This window comes from Procambarus clarkii, chromosome 69, assembly GCF_040958095.1.
Source record: "Procambarus clarkii isolate CNS0578487 chromosome 69, FALCON_Pclarkii_2.0, whole genome shotgun sequence".
NCBI lineage: Eukaryota > Metazoa > Arthropoda > Malacostraca > Decapoda > Cambaridae > Procambarus > Procambarus clarkii.
This window is the reverse complement of record NC_091218.1, coordinates 8,700,552-8,724,083: the sequence shown is the minus strand read 5'-3', so window position 1 is coordinate 8,724,083 and position 23,532 is coordinate 8,700,552. Positions and strand designations below refer to the sequence as shown.

General features: G+C 45.0%; 1 protein-coding gene across 1 annotated transcript in view; it reads right to left on the bottom strand.

Moving 5' to 3' along the window:
* The window catches only part of LOC123749562 (uncharacterized), an 89,763-nt gene that overhangs the window by 8,420 nt on the left and 57,811 nt on the right, over positions 1–23,532 (bottom strand). Inside the window, exons 3-4 of the mRNA XM_069311032.1 lie at positions 13,577–14,278; positions 6,854–7,000 (exon numbers count right to left, since the gene is read on the bottom strand). Coding sequence (XP_069167133.1) covers positions 6,854–7,000; positions 13,577–14,278 — 849 coding nt within the window. The remainder of the gene's footprint in view (positions 1–6,853; positions 7,001–13,576; positions 14,279–23,532) is intronic.

The window sequence follows — 23,532 nt, the reverse complement described above, 5'->3', positions numbered from 1 at the left end:
ATAGAATCATAGAGGATTCATCGTGGGCCACGGAAGAAGGAACCAGGGCTACCCTAAGTGTGCACCGTGGAGCATCCAGTGTCTTCGGAGGAAGACAGCCCTGTACATAATAGTGTAGTTATAACTCCAGCGTGTAACTGATATTTATTTATTCGTGGTGATGGAGAATATATATGTATAAATTGGAACATTTGTATCCCTCCCCCTTTAATTTAACTTGCGTTATGGAACACACCCCTTGAAAGCCACTACTAACTTGGGGCTGGATACCCAAACTCTAATACCATCAGAGAAGAACCCGGTTGCGCCCCTGTAGGGCCGTAACATAATTGGCATTCCCAGCGGGATCCGACCCCTTGTCAAGTATGTTTGACAGGGGTGGTGATGTAGCGCAATCCCCTGTAAATAATTCCCCGTTTATAATTATTTGGACGTTGTGCGTCCTGTGCGGTGCTCGGTGTGATTTAGTGCAATATTGTAGTGCGGTGCTAGGTGTGTTAAGTGCTAGTGCTCCATCTTAGTGACAATGGCAGAATAAGTGACTATCGACGATCTGGACGATGTTCAGGCCTTTCTGAAGAAGGAGGACTGTCTTGCCAGATTGAAATATCTGGAAAAACAAGAACTTGTGCTAGTGAGTGCCTATCTGGAGATAAAAATGCTTGCAAGTGATTCCCGTGTTGAGATCTTGTCAAAGGTTCACAAACACTTGAAGGCCGGGGAGAAACAAGAAGGCGAGGCACAGAGTATAAAGGAAAGTGAGGAGGTAGCTTCCACTGAAAAGGAAGATAAGGGCAGTGACATTGAAAGTGATGAGAGTGAACTGAATATAAGTTTACTCACTGTGAAAATGCGTGAATTAGAGATCCACCGTGAAATAGAATGGAAAAAGCTAGAAATCGCTTGAGAGAGAAAAGGGAAAGCGAGAGAGAAGATAAGAAATTAGAAATGGAAAGAGAGAGACAAGAAAAAGAAATGGAAATGAAGAGTTTAGAATTAGAAGAAAAGGAAAGAGAAAGACAGGAAAGAAAAGAAGAGCGAGAAAGAGAAAGAGAAGAGAAACGAGAGAGAGAAGAACGAGAAAGAGAAAGAGAAGAGAAACGAGAGAGAGAAGAACGAGAAAGAGAAAGAGAAGAGCGAGACAGGCAAGAACGACGAGACAGAGAGGAAAAAGAAAGACAACACGAGTTAGAAGTATCGCGATTAGGTGGTCGGAGGCAAACAACGGAAACAAGTAGTTTCGATCCGGTAAGGAACATCAAGATGGTCCCAAAATTCAACGAGAAGGAAGTGTCGAAGCTCTTCACTGCCTTCGAGAAGGTTGCAGCCTCTTTGGAATGGCCAAAGGAAATTTGGGCCATCATGATACAGTCCGTCTTGACTGGGAAGGCCCAAATTGCCTACTCCACGTTGTCCCTTGATGACTCCTGTGATAACGACAAAGTGAAGAACGTAGTGCTCATAGCTTACCAATTGGTACCTGAGGCTTACAGGCAAAAGTTCAGAAACCTGAAAAAGACCTCGGAGCACACGTTCACCGAGTTCGCGACCATCAAGGAACGGCTTTTCCAGGAGTGGTGTGCCTCTCGGAAGGTGAAGACGAAAGAAGAACTCGAACAGCTCGTTTTGTTGGAGGATTTTAAGGAATGTCTGTCTGGAGATCTGAAGACATACCTAGAAGAGCAACAGGTAGAGACCTTGAGTGCGGCAGCCACTATGGCTGAAGAATACATCCTAACACATAGGTCTTCCACTAGGTATGTCCCTAGGAATTACCCACGTCTGTTTGGCAAACCTCGTCAAGAAGAGGAGAGACCCGTCCCACAAAGCGCTATGAAGACTCCCCCAAGTAGCCCCCGAAGGACTAGTCCTAGCAGTCCGAAACACCGTAGTCCGAGGAGGAATGTAGTGTGTTGGACTTGTGGGCAGAAAGGGCATGTAGCTGCTATGTGCCGAGGCAGAAGAGGTAGCGGTCCACGTAGGGAGGTGATGCTGATGGGCTGTGTAACACCACCAGAGGGAACCCAGTCTCTGATGACTAGTCAGGAAGAACCAAGATTGTTTGCCCCTCACACTTCAGGTGGGTATGTATCGAGTGATCATACTGGTAGATCAGTTGTAGTGCTCAGAGATAGTGGAGCAGCCCAGTCCCTGATCGTGAGAAACTCGTTACCCGAGGGAGTGAGTGTGGACGGGAGACAAAAGGTTGTCCTGGTTGGGTTTCCTAGGACGCGGTACGTTGCCCCCTTAGTGCCGATACATCTAGACTCGCCCTACTTCAGCGGCACATGTGCGTTGGCAGTAGTTGATACCTTGCCTATAGCTGGGATTGACGTAATACTAGCCAACGACTTGGTGACAGGTTGGAGCAACAAACATCTCAAGGTTGCGGACGAGTCAGCTGGAACAGCAAGGTCCGAGGTAACAGCAGGAAATGGTAATATCCAGATACAGGCAGACGTACCACTACTTAACTTGTCTAATCCTTCCTCTACCCAACAGATAGACAGCATTCCAACAGAGTCTCCTGATTCTTCTCCCGACAAGAAACATGAGGTTATGGTGGCAGAAGCGACTGAGCAAGAGGAGAGGCCTCGTGTACAAGCACCCACGGATACCCGAGAGTCTGGAGTGATGGCACATCAGTACTTGCGGTATGGCAAGCTACAACGTTCACTGAACCGGCCAGAGATTCCCCGGACGTCAGAGGTATGTGAGGTATGTGCGAAGGTTCTAGTGCCCTCTTCGGTCCAAACCAGGCTAATGGATATAGCCAACTATGGACATTACAGGCTCATGAAACTTATCCCTAAGTTAGCCAAATGTTTCTTAGCAGTATTTTGTTTTGTTCTCGTGTGTGTTTTAAGTAAGGACCAGTGGACGACCCGACAGATGATGGCTCCTATGAACATCGTGAAGAGATCCCAGGGATTGGAGACTTGCACTGTGAGTGTTGCAGTCGAAGAAGGGACCTGGAAGGTGATGGTAGATACAGGAGGTATGTGAAATGATATTACGAGTAACTGTTTCCGACAGGTTGACACTCCCCACGTGATAGCCGAACCTGGATTCAGCGTTATACGGAACGTTGGTCGACCTGACGGTGGCAGAGCGAACACCATCTTCCAAGTACAAGCAGCTCTGTTGGGTCTAGGTGTGGGCCTAGTGGACGATTATGCTGTGAGTACTGATTTAACAACAATCGCTGTTATTCTAAATTATCAGACCCCTGTATTCCAGGTTCCCGTCTCCCTGAAGGACTACCGGACCGGTACAAGAAATGCCGTCTGTGACCAGTCATCAACGGTGCCACGACAAAGGGAGGTGTCGATTCACCCAAGATCGCGTCTGTACCGATCCTTACTCGAGGCACGTGAGATGGTTATGCCCCTGATTAACATCTCAGTGAAGGTGTGGGACGTCACATCAGGCAGGTCATTGCCTTCCATCTTCAAGTTTCCTTTGTGCCAGAGTTTCCCATTAGGACAGTTTTGCGGACAAGACATCCTCGCCACTCCAGTCCATTGTGTATGTGAGTCCATTTGGAGTTGTACCCACGTACTAATTTGGTTTGTTTTCTCTTTTATAAACCAAATTCTTTTTGGTGGGGAGGTGTTACAGACCCGAGTCCAGCATCGGAGCACGGAGCAGTGACTACAACGCCATCTGTGAGTCCTCTCCCGAAACCCACTCCAAATGGACAACGCCATCTAGTGAGGACGGGATATACCGGCCACAGGTGCTGGATTCCCGTCTTAATCAGCTCATAACATAGCCGCTGCTGACCTCTGGTGAGGTGGCGCTTAGACAGCAATGCCATCTATGGAGTGGAGAGGTGGACGTTTGTGTCTAAGCTTGTAAGTGAGGTTCCCTAGAGCATCCCAGTATTAATGACGTGTCTGATTGCAGAGTCGACCTGGGACTGCTGTATTGGACGATGGATCAGTCTACCCAAGGCAGCCAAGGTCTCTTCACCAGTCTGCTTTGAAGAAGCTGTGAGTCACCCCCGGACGACCTCTGTTGAGAGTATTAGCCTGCCTGTGACGTGGCAGTGTCGGGAATCGCCTTATCCAGGACTGGCTGGTGGAAGAGACTAGCCACTGTGGTGCTTAGTAAGGAGAGTGATCAGCGGGATCACACGAGTCCCCCCGCCTAGGGCTTGCAACCCTAGTATCGGTCGTGGAGTGGCCTACACAGCGGAGCTGATCGGTACCTGCCAGCTACAGGCTGGATTGTGGTTGAAGGCCTCCACGACGGAGCACCCAGTGGGACTGTGATTTGGCTGGCCTGTGGCCATGGTAGATTCGCCAATAGAATCATAGAGGATTCATCGTGGGCCACGGAAGAAGGAACCAGGGCTACCCAAAGTGTGCAACGTGGAGCATCCAGTGTCTTCGGAGGAAGACAACCCTGTACATTATAGTGTAGTTATAACCCCTGCGTGTAACTGATATTTATTTATTCATGGTGATGGAGAATATAAATAAATAAATTGGAACATTTGTATCCCTCCCCCTTTAATTTAACTTGCGTTACGGAACACACCCCTTGAAAGCCACTACTAACTTGGGGCCGGATACCCAAACTCTAATACCATCAGAGAAGAACCCGGTTGCGCCCCAGTAGGGCCGTAACACCCCCTCTACTGGCAGGGGGTTGGTGCTGAACCTGTAGCTCCCGCCCCCTCTACTGGCAGGGGGTTGGTGCTGGACCTGTAGCTCCAACCCCCCTCTTCTGGCAGTGGGTTGGTGCTGGACCTGTGGCTCAAGCCGCACTCTACTGGCACGGGAGATTGTTGCTGGACCTGTAGCTTCAGCCCCCCTCTACTGGCAGGGGGTTGGTGCTGGACCAGTAGCTCCAACCCCCCTTTTCTGGCAGGGAGTTGGTGCTGGCCCTGTAGCTCCAGCCCCTCTACTAGCAGGAGGTTAATGCTGGACCTGTAGCTCCCACCCCCTCTACTGGCAGGGTGTTGCTGCTGGACTTGTAGCTCCAGCCCCCCTCTGCTGGCAGGGGGTTGGTGCTGGACCTGTAGCTCCAGCCCCCCTATACTTGCAGGTGGTTTGGTGCTGGACCTGTAGCTCCAGCCCCCCTCTATTGGCAGGGGGTTAGTGCTGGACCTGTAGCTCCAGCACCCCCTCCACTGGCTGGGGGGTTGGTGCTGGACCTGTAGCTCCAGCCCCCCTCTACTGCCTGGTAGTTGGTGTTGGATCTGTAGCTCTAGCCCCCTTCTACTGGCTGTGGGTTGGTGCTGGACCTGTAGCTCCAGCCCCCCTCTACTGCCTGGTAGTTGGTGTTGGATCTGTAGCTCTAGCCCCCTTCTACTGGCTGGGGGTTGGTGCTGGACCTTAGCTCCAGCCCCCCTCTACTTGCAGGGAGTTTGGTGCTGGACCTGTAGCTCCAGCCCCCCCCTCTATTGACAGGGGGTATGTGCTGGATCTGTAGCTCCAGCCCCCCTCTACTGGCAGGGGGGTTGGGTGCTGGACCTGCAGCTCCAGCCTTCCTCTACTGGAAGGGGGTTGGTGCTGGACCTGTAGTTCCACCCCGCCCTCTACTGGCACGGGGTTGGTGCTGGACCTGTAGCTCCAGCCCCCCCCCCCCTCTACTGGCAGGGGGGTTGGTGCTGGACCTGTAGCTCCAGCCACCCCTCTACTTCCAGGGGGTTTGGTGCAGGACCTGTAGCTCCAGCCCCAACTCTACTGGCAGGGGGTTTGGTGCTTAACCTGTAGCTCCAGCTGCCCCTCTACTGGCAGGGGGTTGGTGCTTAACCTGTAGCTCCAGCTGCCCCTCTACTGGCAGGGGGTTGGTGCTGGACCTGTAGCTCCAGCCACCCCTCTACTTCCAGGGGGTTTGGTGCAGGACCTGTAGCTCCAGCCCCCACTCTACTGGCAGGGGGTTTGGTGCTTAACCTGTAGCTCCAGCTGCCCCTCTACTGGCAGGGGGTTGGTGCTTAACCTGTAGCTCCAGCTGCCCCTCTACTGGCAGGGGGTTGGTGCTGGACCTGTAGCTCTAGCCCCCCTTTTACTGGCATGTGCTTAGTGCTGGACCTGTAGCTCCAGCCCCCCTCTACTGGCAGAGGGTTGGTGCTACACCTGTAGCTCCAACCCCCCTCTACTGGCAGGGGGTTGGTGCTGGACCTGTAGCTCCAGCCTCCCTCTACTGGCAGGGGTTTTGTGCTACACCTGTAGCTCCAGCCCCACTCTACTGGCAGGGGGTTGGTGCTGAACCTGTACCTAATGCCCACCTCTACTGGCAGGGGGTTGGTGCTGGACCTGTTGCTCCAGCCCCACTCTACTGGCAGGGGGTTGGTGCTGAACCTGTACCTAATGCCCACCTCTACTGGCAGGGGGTTGGTGCCGAACCTGTAGCTCCCGCCCCCCTCTACTGGCAGGGGATTGGTGCTGGACCTGTAGCTCCAGCCCCCCTCTACTGGCAGGGGGTTGGTGCTGGCATTGTTTGGGAGTTTATTGGCAGTTTCAAGGCTTCAGTCTCTTCGAACCCAGCAGTGGTCTGTTTTGGTTCACTGTCTTCCTGGATGCTTTCCCGGTAGGTTGGTGGAGTGTCACCCGCTCTCTGCGCCTCTGTGAGGGGGCCAGGATCCCGGGTTCAATAGAGGATCACAGGTTCAATCTTTATGCAGGACGGAAATGATTCACATGTTTCTTTTCACCTGTTTCCTCTGTTCACCTACCAGTAAATGTTTACCAGGAGTTAGGCAACTATTGTGTATTGTATGTTAGAGAAAGTCAGTTGTTGACCTTGGGGAACCTCCATAAACCTAAGAACAGGCTTCCTCTCCTCAAAACGCAACTCAATATCTTGTGATATGAACCACAAGAGAAAATAAAAAACTTACTGTTAATTGCTTCTGGGGGATCTCTCCAGTGATTTCCAGAACTTTATTCATGATGCTGGAGGCTGAGTCTCCCAGGTGTAAGGGGTCAGCTGTGGCACCTGTCTCTGTGGTCATCATCTCCAGGGCCTCGCTGATGGTCTCCTGCACCTGTCATTACCAACACAAACATTAATGGTGGAACCTGGACTATAATGAAGCATCAGGCTCTGAGTAAAGTAACTGGACTGTAATGAAGCATCAGGCTCTGAGTAAAGTAACTGGACTATAATGAAGCATCAGGCTCTGAGTAAAGTAACTGGACTATAATGAAGCATCAGGCTCGGAGTAAAGTAACAGGACTATAATGAAGCATCAGGCTCTGAGTAAAGTAACTGGACTATAATGAAGCATCAGGCTCTGAGTAAAGTAACTGGACTATAATGAAGCATCAGGCTCTGAGTAAAGTAACTGGACTATAATGAAGCATCAGGCTCTGAGTAAAGTAACAGGACTATAATGAAGCATCAGGCTCTGAGTAAAGTAACTGGACTATAATGAAGCATCAGGCTCTGAGTATAGTAACTGAAAAATATAAGTAATAGTGTTTCTCTTGTGACGATAATCTCCTTCAAGAGATTGAGCCTGCTCTTCCCTCCACAAATACGTCACAACAAATATATAAAACTACTATGGAAGAAATGTCCAACAACGACAACAACACCAGCAAGGTTTGCCAGAGAGCAAACCGTATGCAGCCAGGGACACCTGCTCAGACTCAAACCGCCAAACTACCTGTTGATCGCTGCTGGCTCCTCGCTGATTGGTCGCCGGTCTGGCTGCAACTGCACTCGCCCACCATACTACTTGATGTCTGGGGTCGCCACGACCTCAGTCCTCAGAATATTCCGTGCTTTCACAGTTAACACTTCTCCCTCCTAGACGTAAGCTTTGGGCGTACGTGTACTGAGAGAGGTGATAGATTAAAGCCAATATTCCAGCACCTTTCATTTACTTTTATATTGCACTTTTTGTTATTTTGTCTTAACGTAACTTTTCATTGTGTCATTTAATTATTCTTATTATTTTGATTGATTGATTTTATTATACGAATTTGTTTGTCCATTTTATTCATGTTTGGTTATTTAACGTAATTAAAATTACATTGTTAAAATTTACTTGTGTTTTGTGTCTTCTCCTTACCTTACCACAGACGAAGTTCCAGATTTTCTATTTTTTTTTTAATACTATGTGACGAGGCCATACCCCTAGCTTTGAACAGCCGAACACCAACGCGTTACCGTCACATATTATATGGGGGCCCGTCCGGGAGCTTCACTCAGGTACTGGTGCCAAGTGGTAATTTATGGTAAGCGTATTTAACTTTGTTAACGTAGCTTTACTATTTTTCATATTCAATTTCATTTTTTATAAGGTGCGGTGTATTGTGCATTACGAGAGTAACATATGGTGAAGGTGAGACAACTTTGGATTACGTGGTGACTGTAGGCCTCAGTCATACTCTTAATTGGTCATCTCTCCCTCCGTGTTATTACTCGTGTTTACCATCTTTGTCCCTTGAATATTTCTCATTTTTGACAGATCATCATATTGGTACCCTGGTACTGTGGTCTGCCCCGGGTCAAGAGTACCCAATCTTCTGCAATCTGACTGTAAGAGGACAAAGAGGGCCATAGTTCCTCTAGCTCGAACTTTAGTTGCTGAATTGGGACCTCAGCAGCAGTTCTCGTCACCAGTTGACACCTCGCACCCCTACACGTCAGTCAGAGATGATGATACATACAACGGTAGGGAATTAGCTTACTTTTCAGAGCACAAAAGTTCGCTAATTCTGTAAGTATCATATTAAATTCAGTAGGAAAAACTTGCTTTATGTCCTATAGAGACTTGGCAAGGTATGCCTACATCCTTGGACTACCAATTTTACTTTTGAGGCAATTAACTGTTTCATTTGTTTTCGAAACTCTGTTTCATTTGTTAGTAGGATTTTCTTGCCCTTATCCTCTTACATGAGTACCGGGTACAAGATTTCCTACGCCCTTGATTTAAAATTAATCATTTAACATCTTTTACTTAACTTTAATTGTTAAAGATCCCACAGGATAGGTATCAGTTGCCACGTTGTCCTGTTTCTGACATTCACTATTGAATATTCGTGTACCTTTATTTGCTAATTTCACCATGTTTCGTCTCCAAGCTTTCCGTGCAAATCCAGCAGGTGAAATAGGGACTTTAAGTCGTGCCAAGAGGACTGAATTACAAACTCTTGCACATGAGTATCAACTAGAAGTTCCCTACCAAGCCAACAAAAATGACCTACACAACCTGTTGCTGGATTACTATTTAGAGCAAGGTAAGATCGACTCTGAAACTCATGAAACTTACTATATTGCAGATAAAACTGACTTGGCAACGATGAAACTTAAACTAGAGCTGGCCAAGATTGAACGCGAGCAGCAAAGAGAAGCAGCTGCCATACGAAGGGAAGAACAAGAACGTGAGATTGCCTTACTCCAGGAGCGGGAACGAGTACGGCTTGAAACCAAACAACGCGAGTTGGAGATACAACGCAAACATGACAAGCAACAAGCGACTCTGGCTCTAGAGTGTCGTCAACGAGAAATCGCCTTGGAAACTTCACACTTCACTCAACGCCAGCAAGCTACTGCCAATCTTCCCGTCAGTTTTAATATATCACATGCAAGTAAGTTAATGCCATCCTTTGTAGAAGCAGAAGTTGACGTGTTTTTCACCACCTTTGAAACTCTTGCTAATCAACTCAGTTGGCCTGTCGACCAATGGGCCACACTTCTCAGAGTCCATCTTACAGGTAGAGCTGCAGTCACACTCAGTACTTTGGCGTCTGAGAATGACTACCACACTCTGAAACAAGCGGTGTTGGACGCCTACCTACTTTCCACAGAAAGTTATAGAAGGAAATTCCGTGACCACCTGAAGGCAAGTACCACTACCTTCCTCGAGTTTGCTAACACGAAACGGAGGTATTTCATGAAATGGCTGGAAGCAGCACATGTCTCTACTTTTGCAGAACTCGTCAACCTGATGCTTGTTGAAGAATTCTTGAGACGTGTGCCGCCTCCTGTCCGCCTCTACTTAGCAGATAAAGAAGAAACCGACTACCTGAAGTGTGCTAAGTCGGCTGACACTTACAGCCTCATCCACCGGCTGACACCCGAACCATCCTCCAGTAAGAAGTCGTGGTACAGTTACGAGAAAGTGAGCCCCGATCAAGCTGGTTCGCAACTGTACTGCAAGTATTGTAGACTCTATGGACATACCATAGACAAGTGTGGTAAGTCTCAATACAAGGGAACCACTGACCAACAAAAACCCAAACCAACTCCTCCTAAGTCCGGTAAGCCTGTAATGAATGTTGGTGTTAATGTCAATGATCTTTCTCTTTTCAGTAACACCTGTATACTGGAACTGTCTCTGCCAACGGTTCAAATCCGGAGGGACGTTTCAAATTGAAGATCTTGAGGGACACAGCGGCTCTTCAATCGATCATCTTGAAGTCAGCTGTGCCCAACATCACCTACACCGGAGAAACTGTCTTCATCACTGACCTCACTGCTACCACTCCATACCCTCTCGCCAGAGTCCACCTGGATTGTTCCTACGTGAACGGGGAAGTCCAAGTCGCCGTCAGGGAAAAGCCTTTTCCCATGCCTGGAGTGCAACTTCTCCTAGGCAACGACTTGGCAGAAGACCTGCAACCGACCAACCTGATCGTCATGGACAAACCCCAGGTGTGTAACTCTGTGCCAAGTAACCCTATTCTAGAGTATGTTCCAGCAGAGGTTCAAGAGAGTGATGAAGTTTCTCCTCCGGTTCTCGTGACCACCCGTGCACAAGCCGCACGTCCACAGCCAGCTGACTCTACTGCAACCGCTGTCCCTCAAGACCCTCAGAAACTCCCCCCGCATCTGACCAAGTTGGAGTTCCGTAAGTTGCAGAGGGAAGATCTTACTTTAACACCATTGTTTTTCCAGGCTGAGACTCAACCCGACAGTATTCCTGGGTTCTTCCTAGAGAACGACTTGCTCTACCGCAGATATAGACCCAGTAAACTGAAGGAGGAGGACGATTGGGCCAACATCGAACAACTTGTGATTCCCACCAGCCTGCGGCCCACTATTCTACACCTGGCCCACGGAGCGCTCTCCCACTACGGCTTCAACAAGACTTACCATGGAATTCGTCAAGACTACTACTGGCCAGGTATGGTAAATAACGTCAAACAGTACGTAAAACGGTGTCATACATGTCAGATGGCAGGCAAACCGAACATCTCCATTCCCAGAGCGCCACTGATTCCCATACAGGTGCCTGCGGAACCTTTCCACAGACTCATAATAGACTGTGTTGGTCCTTTACCTCGGACCAGTTCAGGTAACGCCTACATCCTAACCATCCTGTGTCCTACCACCAGATTTCCCATAGCAGTTCCAGTGAAGAACATCACGGCTGCTACGGTTATAAAACATCTATTGAAGATCTTCACTCAATACGGATTTCCCAGGGAGATTCAGAGCGACTGTGATACCAACTTCACCAGTGATCTCTTCAAAAGGACACTGGAGGAGTTCAACATCAAACAGGTATTGTCCAGCCCCTATCATCCTGCTTCACAGGGTTCTCTTGAACGTAGTCATCAGACCATCAAAGCACTCTTGAAAAAGTTTTGTAGTGAAACCTCGAAGGATTGGGATAAGCAGATTGACCTTATCATGTGTATTTTCAGAAGTCTCCCCAATGAGTCCCTAGGAGTATCTCCTTATGAGATGCTCTACGGCCGTAAGTGCCGTACTCCCCTTAAGGCTTTCAAAGACTCTCTCCGAGATGCCACCTTCAGTGAGCATCAGAATGTGCCCCAGTTTCTTCAAAACCTTCAACACATTCTAGAGAGAGTCCACCGTTTTGCCCATGATAATCTATTGAAAGCCCAGGAGAGAATGAAGACTCATTATGACCAGACCAGCAAAGTAAGAAAATTCAAGCCGGGAGACTTCGTCCTTGCATATTTCCCTATCCCAGGTTCACCTTTACAAAACAGGTTTTCAGGACCCTACCGCGTCAAAGAGTGCAGAAATAATAACAACTACGTAATAGAGACTCCAGATAGGCGGCGGAAGACCCAGCTGTGCCACGTCAACCTCCTGAAGCAATATAATGGTACTCCTCCCACTGTCCTGACTAACTGTTCTACCTTCACAGAACCCTACATCCACAGTGAGACCTTCCCAGCTTCTCCTCCCGAAAGCACTGACAAGGAGTCAGCGCTTTCTAATTCCGAAATCCTTAATGATCTTCCCAAATGCTTTCAGGATAATAATCGTGCTCCTTTGCCCTATTCTAATTCCACTCTCACCTCGTCAGATAAGCCCTTCATCCTCCATGTCGACGCCAGTGGTACCGACGTTGGTGGTGTCGCGATGCAGCAACGAGGCGAGAGGAATACACCTGTCAGCGACTACTGCTACAAGGAACTACGGAACAATTGGCAAGGAGCTACTCTTCCTCATCCTGAAGCTTCAGCACTTCACTCCACACCTGAAAAGTGCTCGGTCCACCATCAACACGGACCACACCACCCTACATCTCCTGCAGCACGCCCACTTCTCATCTCAACGTCTTCTACTATGGGCTTGCTAACTGCAGAAATTCAACCTGGAGACACGCTATACCAAGAGTCTGACAACATCTTAGCCCATGATCTCTCCAGAGTTTATGAAGTAGAAGCGACTCCATCTAATACTCCACCACATAACGACGTACTTCTTCCAGAACCGCAGGCTTCGGGGGAGAGTTGTGACGATAATCTCCTTCAAGAGATTGAGCCTGCTCTTCCCTCCACAAATACGTCACAACAAATATATAAAACTACTATGGAAGAAATGTCCAACAACGACAACAACACCAGCAAGGTTTGCCAGAGAGCAAACCGTATGCAGCCAGGGACACCTGCTCAGACTCAAACCGCCAAACTACCTGTTGATCGCTGCCGGCTCCTCGCTGATTGGTCGCCGGTCTGGCTGCAACTGCACTCGCCCACCATACTACTTGATGTCTGGGGTCGCCACGACCTCAGTCCTCAGAATATTCCGTGCTTTCACAGTTAACACTTCTCCCTCCTAGACGTAAGCTTTGGGCGTACGTGTACTGAGAGAGGTGATAGCTTAAAGCCAATATTCCAGCACCTTTCATTTACTTTTATATTGCACTTCTTGTTATTTTGTCTTAACGTAACTTTTCATTGTGTCATTTAATTATTCTTATTATTTTGATTGATTGATTTTATTATACGAATTTGTTTGTCCATTTTATTCATGTTTGTTTATTTAACGTAATTAAAATTCCATTGTTAAAATTTACTTGTGTTTTGTGTGTCTTCTCCTTACCTTACCACAGACGAAGTTCCAGATTTTCTATTTTTTTTTTTAATACTATGTGACGAGGCCATACCCCTAGCTTTGAACAGCCGAACACCAACACGTTACCGTCACACTCTACACTGACCACAGTGTAGAGAAACACCAAGATGACAGTTGACTTTATTAATAAAAATGTTTCAGGTGTTAGAGCAAAAAGTTTCCTATATATAAAGTCAACTCTCATCTTGATGTGTCTCCATGTCAAAAGTGTTTATATAGAGGCAATACTACACTCAGTTGGGTGAGAACAATGTGACCTTCAGCAGCGTACCTTCACTGAGGTGTGGACAGTCTTGACATCTGGGAAAAGTTCCTGGCACTTCCGGACCCAATCTTCTACCTTCATCTTGTACTCATCAGCTGTGTCTATGGTTGTGCCAACCTCCTGTGGAGTGTTGACTGTGTCGAGGTTCCCCAACATGGCCTGCAGCTGAGTCTTCCCTTCCTCTCCTTGTGTTGTCATATCTTCCACACTGGTATCCTCCAGTTCCAAGAGTTTCATTGCTGACTTATTCTGCTCTACCAGAGCATAGAGTCTGTCCTGGAGCTGGAGGTGATGAGTCTTCCAGTCCCCCAGCTGCGCCTGGTACTCCCCCAGCTGGGACAGTACCTCTTCACAGCTAATAATGAGGCGGCTGATGCTGCTCATCTGCTCCTGCACCATGGAACGTAATGTCTTACTGATGCCTCTGGCGGGACCTTCATAAGGTTTTGCTGGCACTACTTCCTCAGTTGTTAGCTGGGTATTTTTTAGTTTCCTAACAAAAGCCTCCACAGCATAGTTAATTGGGAACTGAGTAGAGGCTGTGGCAGCGTGCTCGGCACGGCAGCTGGGGCAGGTCAGCTTACCATTCTTGATAGCATTGTCAATACAATGGCAGCAGAATGTGTGGCCACATGGCAGTGTGCGAGGTCGTAGCTGATTTTCGTCATAATCGTTGAAACACACTGAACATTCCTCTGGCTTGTTATCCTGTGGAAAAGAATATTTAGTTTGCTAGATGTATTTACAACTAAAACTAATATTACAGTACTTTATTTACTAATACAAATTACATAATATTTTTATACATTCATTGCATTAGCTATTTCAAAGCAGGGTTAATATTACTGACAGATTAACACATTCACAGCAAGGCCAATATTTTTTATAAACATATCCCGGAGTATGGGATAATATATTTTGGTAACATATTGCAGCAGCAGGGCTGTTTGTAAGCCATACCTGAGAGTACAGACTAACAAAACACGTCCTTACTTTATTATGAATAATGGAAGGAAATGTATGTATCGTATGTGATAATGGGAAAAGGATCAAGTATTCTTAGTCTAAGTTGGACAATAAGTACACTGTGGGTTACATCTTAACACATGGGTTTTATTGAACAACTCTGGATTATTTTACACTTACTATGGGAACACACAATTACGTTACAGGACTGTTGAGATTGAGTGATACTCTTCACCAAACATAACCATGATGGATAAATTGACTACTGGTCTCACACAAATCTGGACTTAGTTGATTTGGTGGTGATAAGACCACCAAATCTTATCTATTTGATTTATAAACTAAGTACAGTATATATATATATATATATATATATATATATATATATATATATATATATATATATATATATATATATATATACACACAATGGGGCCTCTACTTCCGATGCTAATCCGTTCCCAGAGACGGATCGTAAGTCGAAATATCGTAAGTCGAAGCTATTTTTCCCATAAGAAATAAAGGAAATTGAATTAATCCGTTCCCCACCCTAAAAATATTAACATACAAATACATTTTATACTGAATACAATGTTTTTTCTAACTACAATACAGTACCAAAGTCTCTCTTACCTTTATGGAGGGCTCTTGATGGCGTATGGAAGATGGTGATGAGGGGGGAGGAAGAGTTGTTCCTGTTTGGAAGGGGAGTCCCCTTCCATTATCACATCAGGCAGTGATGTTTTCTCTAGGGTACTCTCTTTCCTACGTTTTGCCTGAATACCACTAGAACCTGGTTATGATTCAGTGCTTGTTTGTCTCACTACAAATTTGTCAAGAGGCATTTGTTGTTCCCTTAATTTTAACATTTGTCTGTAATGATGCATCAGTGTCATTGAATAGGTTAAGGCAACGACCTACTGCAGCTTGATTTGGGCGAGTCGTTTCAGCAAAGGTTTGCAATTCTTCCCATGCTGCACACATTTTCTTAATTGTTGAGGAAGAGACATTCTGTACTCTTGTATCTGCTATATGCTCATCCTTACATGGGTTTTCATATGTTGAGCCTTACCACTGACTTTCCTGGGACTCATGGCAAGGTATATAATAATTACTTTAATGTTCAAAATGCAAAAAATCACCACAAAAGCGGAATTTCTTATAGGCGCGATCGTCACTAAGCGGGCAGCTGTAGTAAACTGAGGCAGGTCGGCCGCGTGACTGGGAACCACGCGCTCGGTAGACCTGAAAGTGTACCAACAAATATCGTAAGTCGACGACACCATCGGATGTCGAGTCGCATTTTTCAATGAAATTTACATCGTAACTCGAAATTATCGCAAGTATATATATATATATATATATATATATATATATATATATATATATATATATATATATATATATATATATATATATATATATATATATATACAGGCATACCTCAGTTTAAGAGTTTAATTGGTTCCTGGAGACGCCTCGTATTCCGAAAACTCGCATTCCGAAGCTAATTTCCCCATAAGAAATAAAGGGAAATGAATTAATCCATTCCTGACTACCCCAAAAAACACACATCAAACTAAATTTTTATACCTAATTCATCTAAATAAACCTACAAAACTATGTTCCAGTTATTACTTACCTTGCTGTCGAGTGCTGTAGGCATATGGAAGATGGTGAGGAGGGGGGAGGAGGAGAGGAGTTACTTTTTGGAAGGGGAGTCCCCTTCCATTATCACATCAGGCAGTGAGGACCTTTCTGGTGTGCTCTCCCTGGGACGTTTTATCTGAGTGCCACTAGGTGTTGGTTGAGGCTCACTGCTCGATTTCCTCACCACAAATCTGTCCATGGAAGCTTGCTTTTCCCTTCTTCGCAAGCTCTCTCTGTAGTAAGGCATCACATTGTCATTGAAAAGATTAAGACAACGGCCTACTACAGCTTTCTCTGGGTGAGTCTTTTCAACAATTGTTTGAATCTCTTCCCACATCTGACACACCTTCTTAATTACTGCAGAAGGGACATTCGCTGCTGCTGCTGCCACCTCCTCCTCCACTGCAGAATCATCCGCTGCTGCGTTGGCTTGCTGTTCCTGTTGAAGGGCTAGGAGTTCTTCGGTGGTCAGTTCTTCGTTGTGTTCTTCCACCAACTCCTCCACATCATCACCATCCAATTCCAAGCCCATTTGCTGGCCTAGACTAACAATTTCCTCAACAATAGGCGCATCATTTATAGGCTCAAACCCCTCAAAGTCTAGTTCTCTCACACATTCAGGCCACAATTTTCTCCAGCCAGAGATCAGGGTTCTTTGAGTCACTTCTTGCCAGGCTTTGTCAACGAGTTTTAAAGCACTACAAATGTTAAAATGCTGTCTCCAGAACTCTTTGAGGGTGAGGTTTGTGGCTTCAGTCACTTCAAAACATTTCCGGAAAAGTGCCCTTTCATAAAGTTTCTTAAAATTTGCTATGATTTTCTGGTCCATAGGCTGAATTAGAGGAGTGGTGTTAGGTGGAAGGAATTTAACTGTGAGGAATTTATTGTATCTGGGCAACAAATCATCTTCCAAGCCTGGAGGATGAGCAGGAGCATTGTCGAGGAGAAGCACGTCTTTGAGTGGCAAATGTTTCTCCTGCAGATATTTTTCTATGGCAGGGCACAACACTTCATTCACCCACTCCGAAAAAATAAGCCTAGTCACCCATGCTTTTTTATTAGACTTCCACATCACACACAAATGGGTTTTCTGCACTTTATACTGTTTGAAAACCCTTGGATTTTCAGAATGATACACTAGCAAGGGTTTAATTTTCAAATCGCCACTCGCATTTGAACACAGCACAAGCGTAAACCTATCTTTCATAGGCTTGTGTCCAGGCAAGGATTTTTCCTCCTTGGTAATGTATGTCCTCTTAGGCATTCTTTTCCAAAACAGTCCTGTTTCGTCACAATTAAACACTTGTTGCGGTAGGTATCCCTCAGCCTCTGCAAACTCTTTAAATTCGTCAATAAATCGTCCAGCGGCTGGTTTGTCTGAGCTGGCTGCCTCCCCATGCCTTGTAACACTATGGATACCACTTCTCTTTCTAAAGAGAAGTGGTATCATCGAAACTGTGAACGCCAAGAAATCCGGACTCCACCTGCCAAAGATCATTGGGGAATATAAACCTGGATATGCGTATGGAAATGTCAAGACACACAAGCCTGGAAAGCCACTTCGGCCAATCATTAGCCAGATACCCACACCCACGTACAGACTGGCGAAGCGACTCAACGGCCTGCTGACTCCTTATGTTCCTTGCGCCTTCAGCCTTAAGTCTCCAAAGGAATTTGTTGACTTACTGCGGGGCACACGGGCCACAGGGATAAGAGCCTCGTTGGACGTAGAATCTCTGTTTACCAACGTACCTGTGGACGAGACAATCGAGATGATAGCCGACAGAGTGTATCGTGATCCAGCCTGTACTCCTCTTGACATACCCGAGAATATTCTAAGGAAACTACTCCAAGCTTGTACTAAAGAGGCACCCTTCTTGAGCCCGGATGGGCACATGTATAAACAAGTAGATGGGGTCGCCATGGGGTCTCCCATAGGTGTCCTGTTTGGAAACTTCTACATGGGTACCATCGAGCAAAAAGTCTTGGTCGACATGAACTTGAAACCGGCCATATACTGCAGGTATGTTGACGACATTTTTACACAGGTACCTGATGTCAGACATCTGCAGGAGCTGAAGGAGGTATTTGAGCAGAGTTCCGTGCTGCGTTTCACTTACGAGATGGAAAAGGATGGGAAGCTGCCCTTTCTAGATGTAACAGTCATGGAAAAGAGCAGAGGTTTCCACACTGCAGTCTACACTAAGGAAACGAACATAGGAATGTGCCTAAATGCCAACAGCGACTGCCCAGACAGGTACAAGAGGAGTGTTATTAACGCATATGTCGACCGTGCTCTAAGCCACAGCTCAGAATGGAAGCAAGTCGACGAAGAACTCTGTAGGGTAAGGCAGGTCCTAGTCAACAACGGCTTCTCCAATGGTTTCGTCGAAGACATCATAAGAAGGAAAGTGAAACGCCATGCAACCTCTGAAGAGACAATTAACACAACATCTATACCCCCTATTAGACTATTTTACAGGAACTTCTTTTCCACAGCTCATAAAACAGAGGAAAGGGTCCTGAAAGATACTGTTAATAGAAACGTTATCCCTACAGACAAAAATCAGAGGATACAACTGACGATTTACTATAAAACCAGAAAAACGGCCAGCCTACTCATGAGAAACTCTCCAGACACAAAGCAGAACGCTTTAAAAGAGACCAACGTCGTCTATGCCTTCAAATGCCCACTTGGGGACTGTAAGCTCCAAAAAACCCAGTATATAGGCAAGACAACAACATCTCTTTCTAGGCGTTTAACGATGCATAAACAACAGGGCTCCATTAAGGAACATATAATCTCTTCCCACAACCAAACCATCGCCAGAGAAATCCTAGTAAACAACACAGAAATCATCGATAGATACAGCGATAGCAGGCGGCTTGACGTTTGCGAGGCACTACACATTAAGAAGTCAACACCAGCAATCAACAGCCAATTAATGCACAACTATATTCTACCCACCTCAAGACTCCGCTCCAATATAGAAGCATCAAGAAATATGGACCAATAGGCTTTCTACAATCACTTCCATTTCAATACCCATTGTTTCGTGTTCTGTCTTGTGTTGATGAAATTAATACCCTATTAATGCCACCTCTTGTTCTGTCTTAGGTTGATGAAATTAATACCCTATTAATGCCACCTCACCCCATCCACCTCACTCAAATGTAGATATAAACAAAATCGGAGATGCATAAGTTCTATTCAGTTGTGTATTTGTAAACTAAAGTCTTTGAAAATGTAATAAGTTTTACGAAACGCGCTCGTGTCGCGTCAGACTAGAAATAAAAATGAATTTTGGAGAATTGATTTTTGAATTACCTCCAACAGTGAAAAGAAATGTACGAAAGATTGAGAAAATTCGTGTTAGAATTATTAATCTTACTTTTTCGGTCATATTTAATAATATATATATATATATATATATATATATATATATATATATATATATATATATATATATATATATATATATATATATATATATAGCGGGCAGAGTGTATCGTGAGCTGACCTGTACTCCTCTTGACATACCAGAAAACATTCTAATTAAACTACTCCAAGCTTGTACTAAAGAGGCACCCTTCTTGAGCCTGGATGGGCACATGTATAAGCAAGTAGATGGGGTCGTTATGGGTTCTCTCCTAGGTGTTCTGTTTGCGAACTTCTACATGGGTACCATCGAACAAAAGGTCTTAGTCGACATGAACTTGAAACTGGCCATATACTGCAGGTATGTTGATGACATTTTTACTCAGGTACCTGAGGTCAGACATCTGCAGGAGCTGAAGGACGCATTTGAGCGGAATTCTGTGTTGCGTTTCACCTACAAGATGGAGTAGGATGGGAAGCTGCCATTTCTAGATGTAACAGTCATGGAAAGGAGCAGAGGTTTCCACACTGCAGTCTACACTAGAGAAACAAACATAGGAATGTGCCTCAATGCCAATAGTGACTGCCCAGACGGGTACAAGAGGAGTGTTATTAATGCTTATGTCGACCGTGCTCTCAGCCACAGCTCAGGATGGAAGCAAGTCGATAAAGAACTTTGTAGGGTAAGGCAGGTCCTAGTCAACAACGGCTTCTCAAATGGTTTCGTTGAAGACATCATAAGAAGGAAGGTGAAACGCCATGCAACCTCTGAAGAGACAACTAACACAACACCTGTACCCCCTATTAGACTATTTTACAGGAACTTCTTTTCCACAGCTCATAAAATGCAGGAAAGGGTCCTGAAAGAGATTGTTAATAGAAACGTTATCCCTACAGACAAAAATCAGACGATACAATTGACGATTTACTATAAAACCAAGAAAACTGCCAACCTACTCATGAGAAACTCTCCAGACACAAAGCAGAACGGTTTGAAAGAGACCAATGTCGTCTATGCCTTCAAATGCCCACTTGGGGACTGTAAGCCTCAAAGAACTCAGTATATAGGCAAGACAACAACATCTCTTTCCAGGCGATTAACGATACATAAGCAACAGGGCTCCATTAAGGAACATATAATCTCTTCCCACAACCATACCATCACCAGAGAAGTCTTAACAAAAAACACGGAAATCATCGATAGATACACCGATAGCAGGCGGCTTGATATCTGCGAGGCACTACACATTAAGAAGTCAACACCAGCAATCAACAGCCAATTAATGCACAACTATATTCTACCCACTTCAAGACTCCGCACCAATATAGAAGCATCAAGAAATATGGGCCAATAGGCCCTTTGCATTTACTTCCATTCTTCCCCTTTAACTTTACCCGATATTTCGTGTTCTATCTTGTGTTGAAAGTTTGTTTTCACTTCATCCAAAACTGTTGTAACATATCACCTCACCCAAATGCAGGAATATAAAATGAAAAGCCATTTGAATTATAGCATAGTAAGAAATCTGTTTAGTGTTTGCAGGTTATAGTTGTGTGTGTGTGTAAACTAAAGTCTTTGAAAATGTAATAAGTTATTACGAAAAGCGTTCAAGTGTGGCGTCAGACTAGAAATAAAAATGAATTTTGTTGAACTGATTTTTCAATTACCATCGACAGTGAAAAGAAACATAAGAAATATTGAGAAAATTCGTGTTAGAATTATTAATCTTACTTTTTCGGTCATATTTAATAATGTCTACAGGAAAGAATGCTACCAAAATATACTAATATATATATATACTAAAATATATATATATATATATATATATATGTCGTACCTAGTAGCCAGAACGCACTTCTGAGCCTACTATGCAAGGCCCGATTTGCCTAATAAGCCAAGTTTTCATGAATTAATATATTTTCTCTAATTTTTTTCTGATGAAATGATAAAGCTACCCATTACATTATGTATGAGGTCAGTTTTTTTTTATTGGAGTTAAAGTTAACGTAGTTATATGATCGAACCTAACCAACCCTACCTAACCTAACCTAACCTATCTTTATACGTTAGACTAGGTTAGGTAGCCGAAAAAGTTAGGTTAGGTTAGGTTAGGTAGGTTAGGTAGTCGAAAAAACATTAATTCATGAAAACTTGGCTTATTAGGCAAATTGGGCCTTGCATAGTAGGCTGAGAAGTGCGTTCTGGCTACTAGGTACGACATATATATATATATATATATATATATATATATATATATATATATATATATATATATATATATATATATATATATATATATATATATGTCGTACCTAGTAGCCAGAACTCACTTCTCAGCCAACTATGCAAGGCCCGATTTGCCTAATAAGCTAAGTTTTCCTTTCCAATAAAATTATATTACAAATCAACCATGCACAGTGAACATATAAAAGAGGAAAGAATAATGAAAGAAATAATCCGTAAAGGAGTAAAAAGCACTACTCCTAACCAAAACATAAACCTGATAATATTCTACAAAACCAAGAAGACTTCCGAACTCCTTATCAAAAACAGCCCGAAGCCGACGGAGAACCCTCTACAGCAGTCAAGCGTTGTATACATGTACACTTGCCCCCACGAAGGATGTAACCTTCAATGTAAGTACATAGGTATGACGTCGACCAAGCTGACGAGGCGTTTGACATGCCATCTTCAATCTGGTGCCCCTAGGAATCACATGAGACAAGCCCATGACATAACTCTAACAAGAGAAATGTTGAACAAGAATACTTGCATAATAGACAAAACCCAAGATTCAAGAAGATTACAAATTCTTGAGGCAATTCACATAAGAATAGAGCGACCTACCATGAACACCCAAATCACGGAACTATTTACTCTACCCACCATGAGAGTAAGGACAAGACAATAACATATTGATGCCAACACAGAAGACAATGTCCAACATAACAGGCCAATTACACTGGATTAATCTTTGTGTTTAGATAGGAGATGCCTCGTATGGGCCAATAAGCCTTCTGCAGCCCCTATGTTTATCCCTTATGTATCCCCCCATGTTTTCACCTTCATTGTATTATCACCTGACCTAATGCGGGTATAAAATCAACTAGTATTGTAAGATCTGTTCACTTGAGAATGAACCATGGAGGTTCGAAACGTCGTGCAAATTATACAAATACAGTACAACCTCGATTCAACGTACTATATGGGACCACCCCCAGTTCGTTGGAGCGTTGGATTCGTTGCAAGAGGTGACCTTCAAGAGGCGTTTGCGTCAGTGTCTTTTTTTTTCTTGTACACAATAAAAATGCATTGTATCATATTACTTACTGTACCTATATTTTACTACTCTACTAAAAATACTGTAATTCATGTATTTACCTTATTGTTGGAGTTATGTCCATCTTGAAGTTTTGTGAAGTTGTGAATGCTCTACAGTAAATAGGTACTGCAGTGCATTAAGCCGATAGCACTGTATTATTAAAAGTGGTTTTGCTGTATGTTGAGTACTACAATACAGTTCTTGAAAACTATTGTACATTAGAATTATTGCAACTTTAATTTTAACACTATGTACACACTTGAATTTAACACTTATTCTAATTGTTCACTTCACACACATGTTTTTAGATGTTTGCATCAGCTTTGCTGGTGCTCGCTGCTGCTGTGTTGGCTTCAGCTGCTTTTGTGCTGGTGCTGGGTACAGCTGTACTGGTGCTGGGTACGGCTGTGCTGGTGCTGGGTACGGCTGTGCTGGTGCTGGGTACGGCTGTGCTGGTGCTGGGTACGGCTGTGCTGGTGCTGGGTACGGCTGTGCTGGTGCTGGGTACGGCTGTGCTGGTGCTGGGTACGGCTGTGCTGGTGCTGGGTACGGCTGTGCTGGTGCTGGGTACGGCTGTGCTGGTGCTGGGTACGGCTGTGCTGGTGCTGGGTACGGCTGTGCTGGTGCTGGGTATGGCTGTGCTG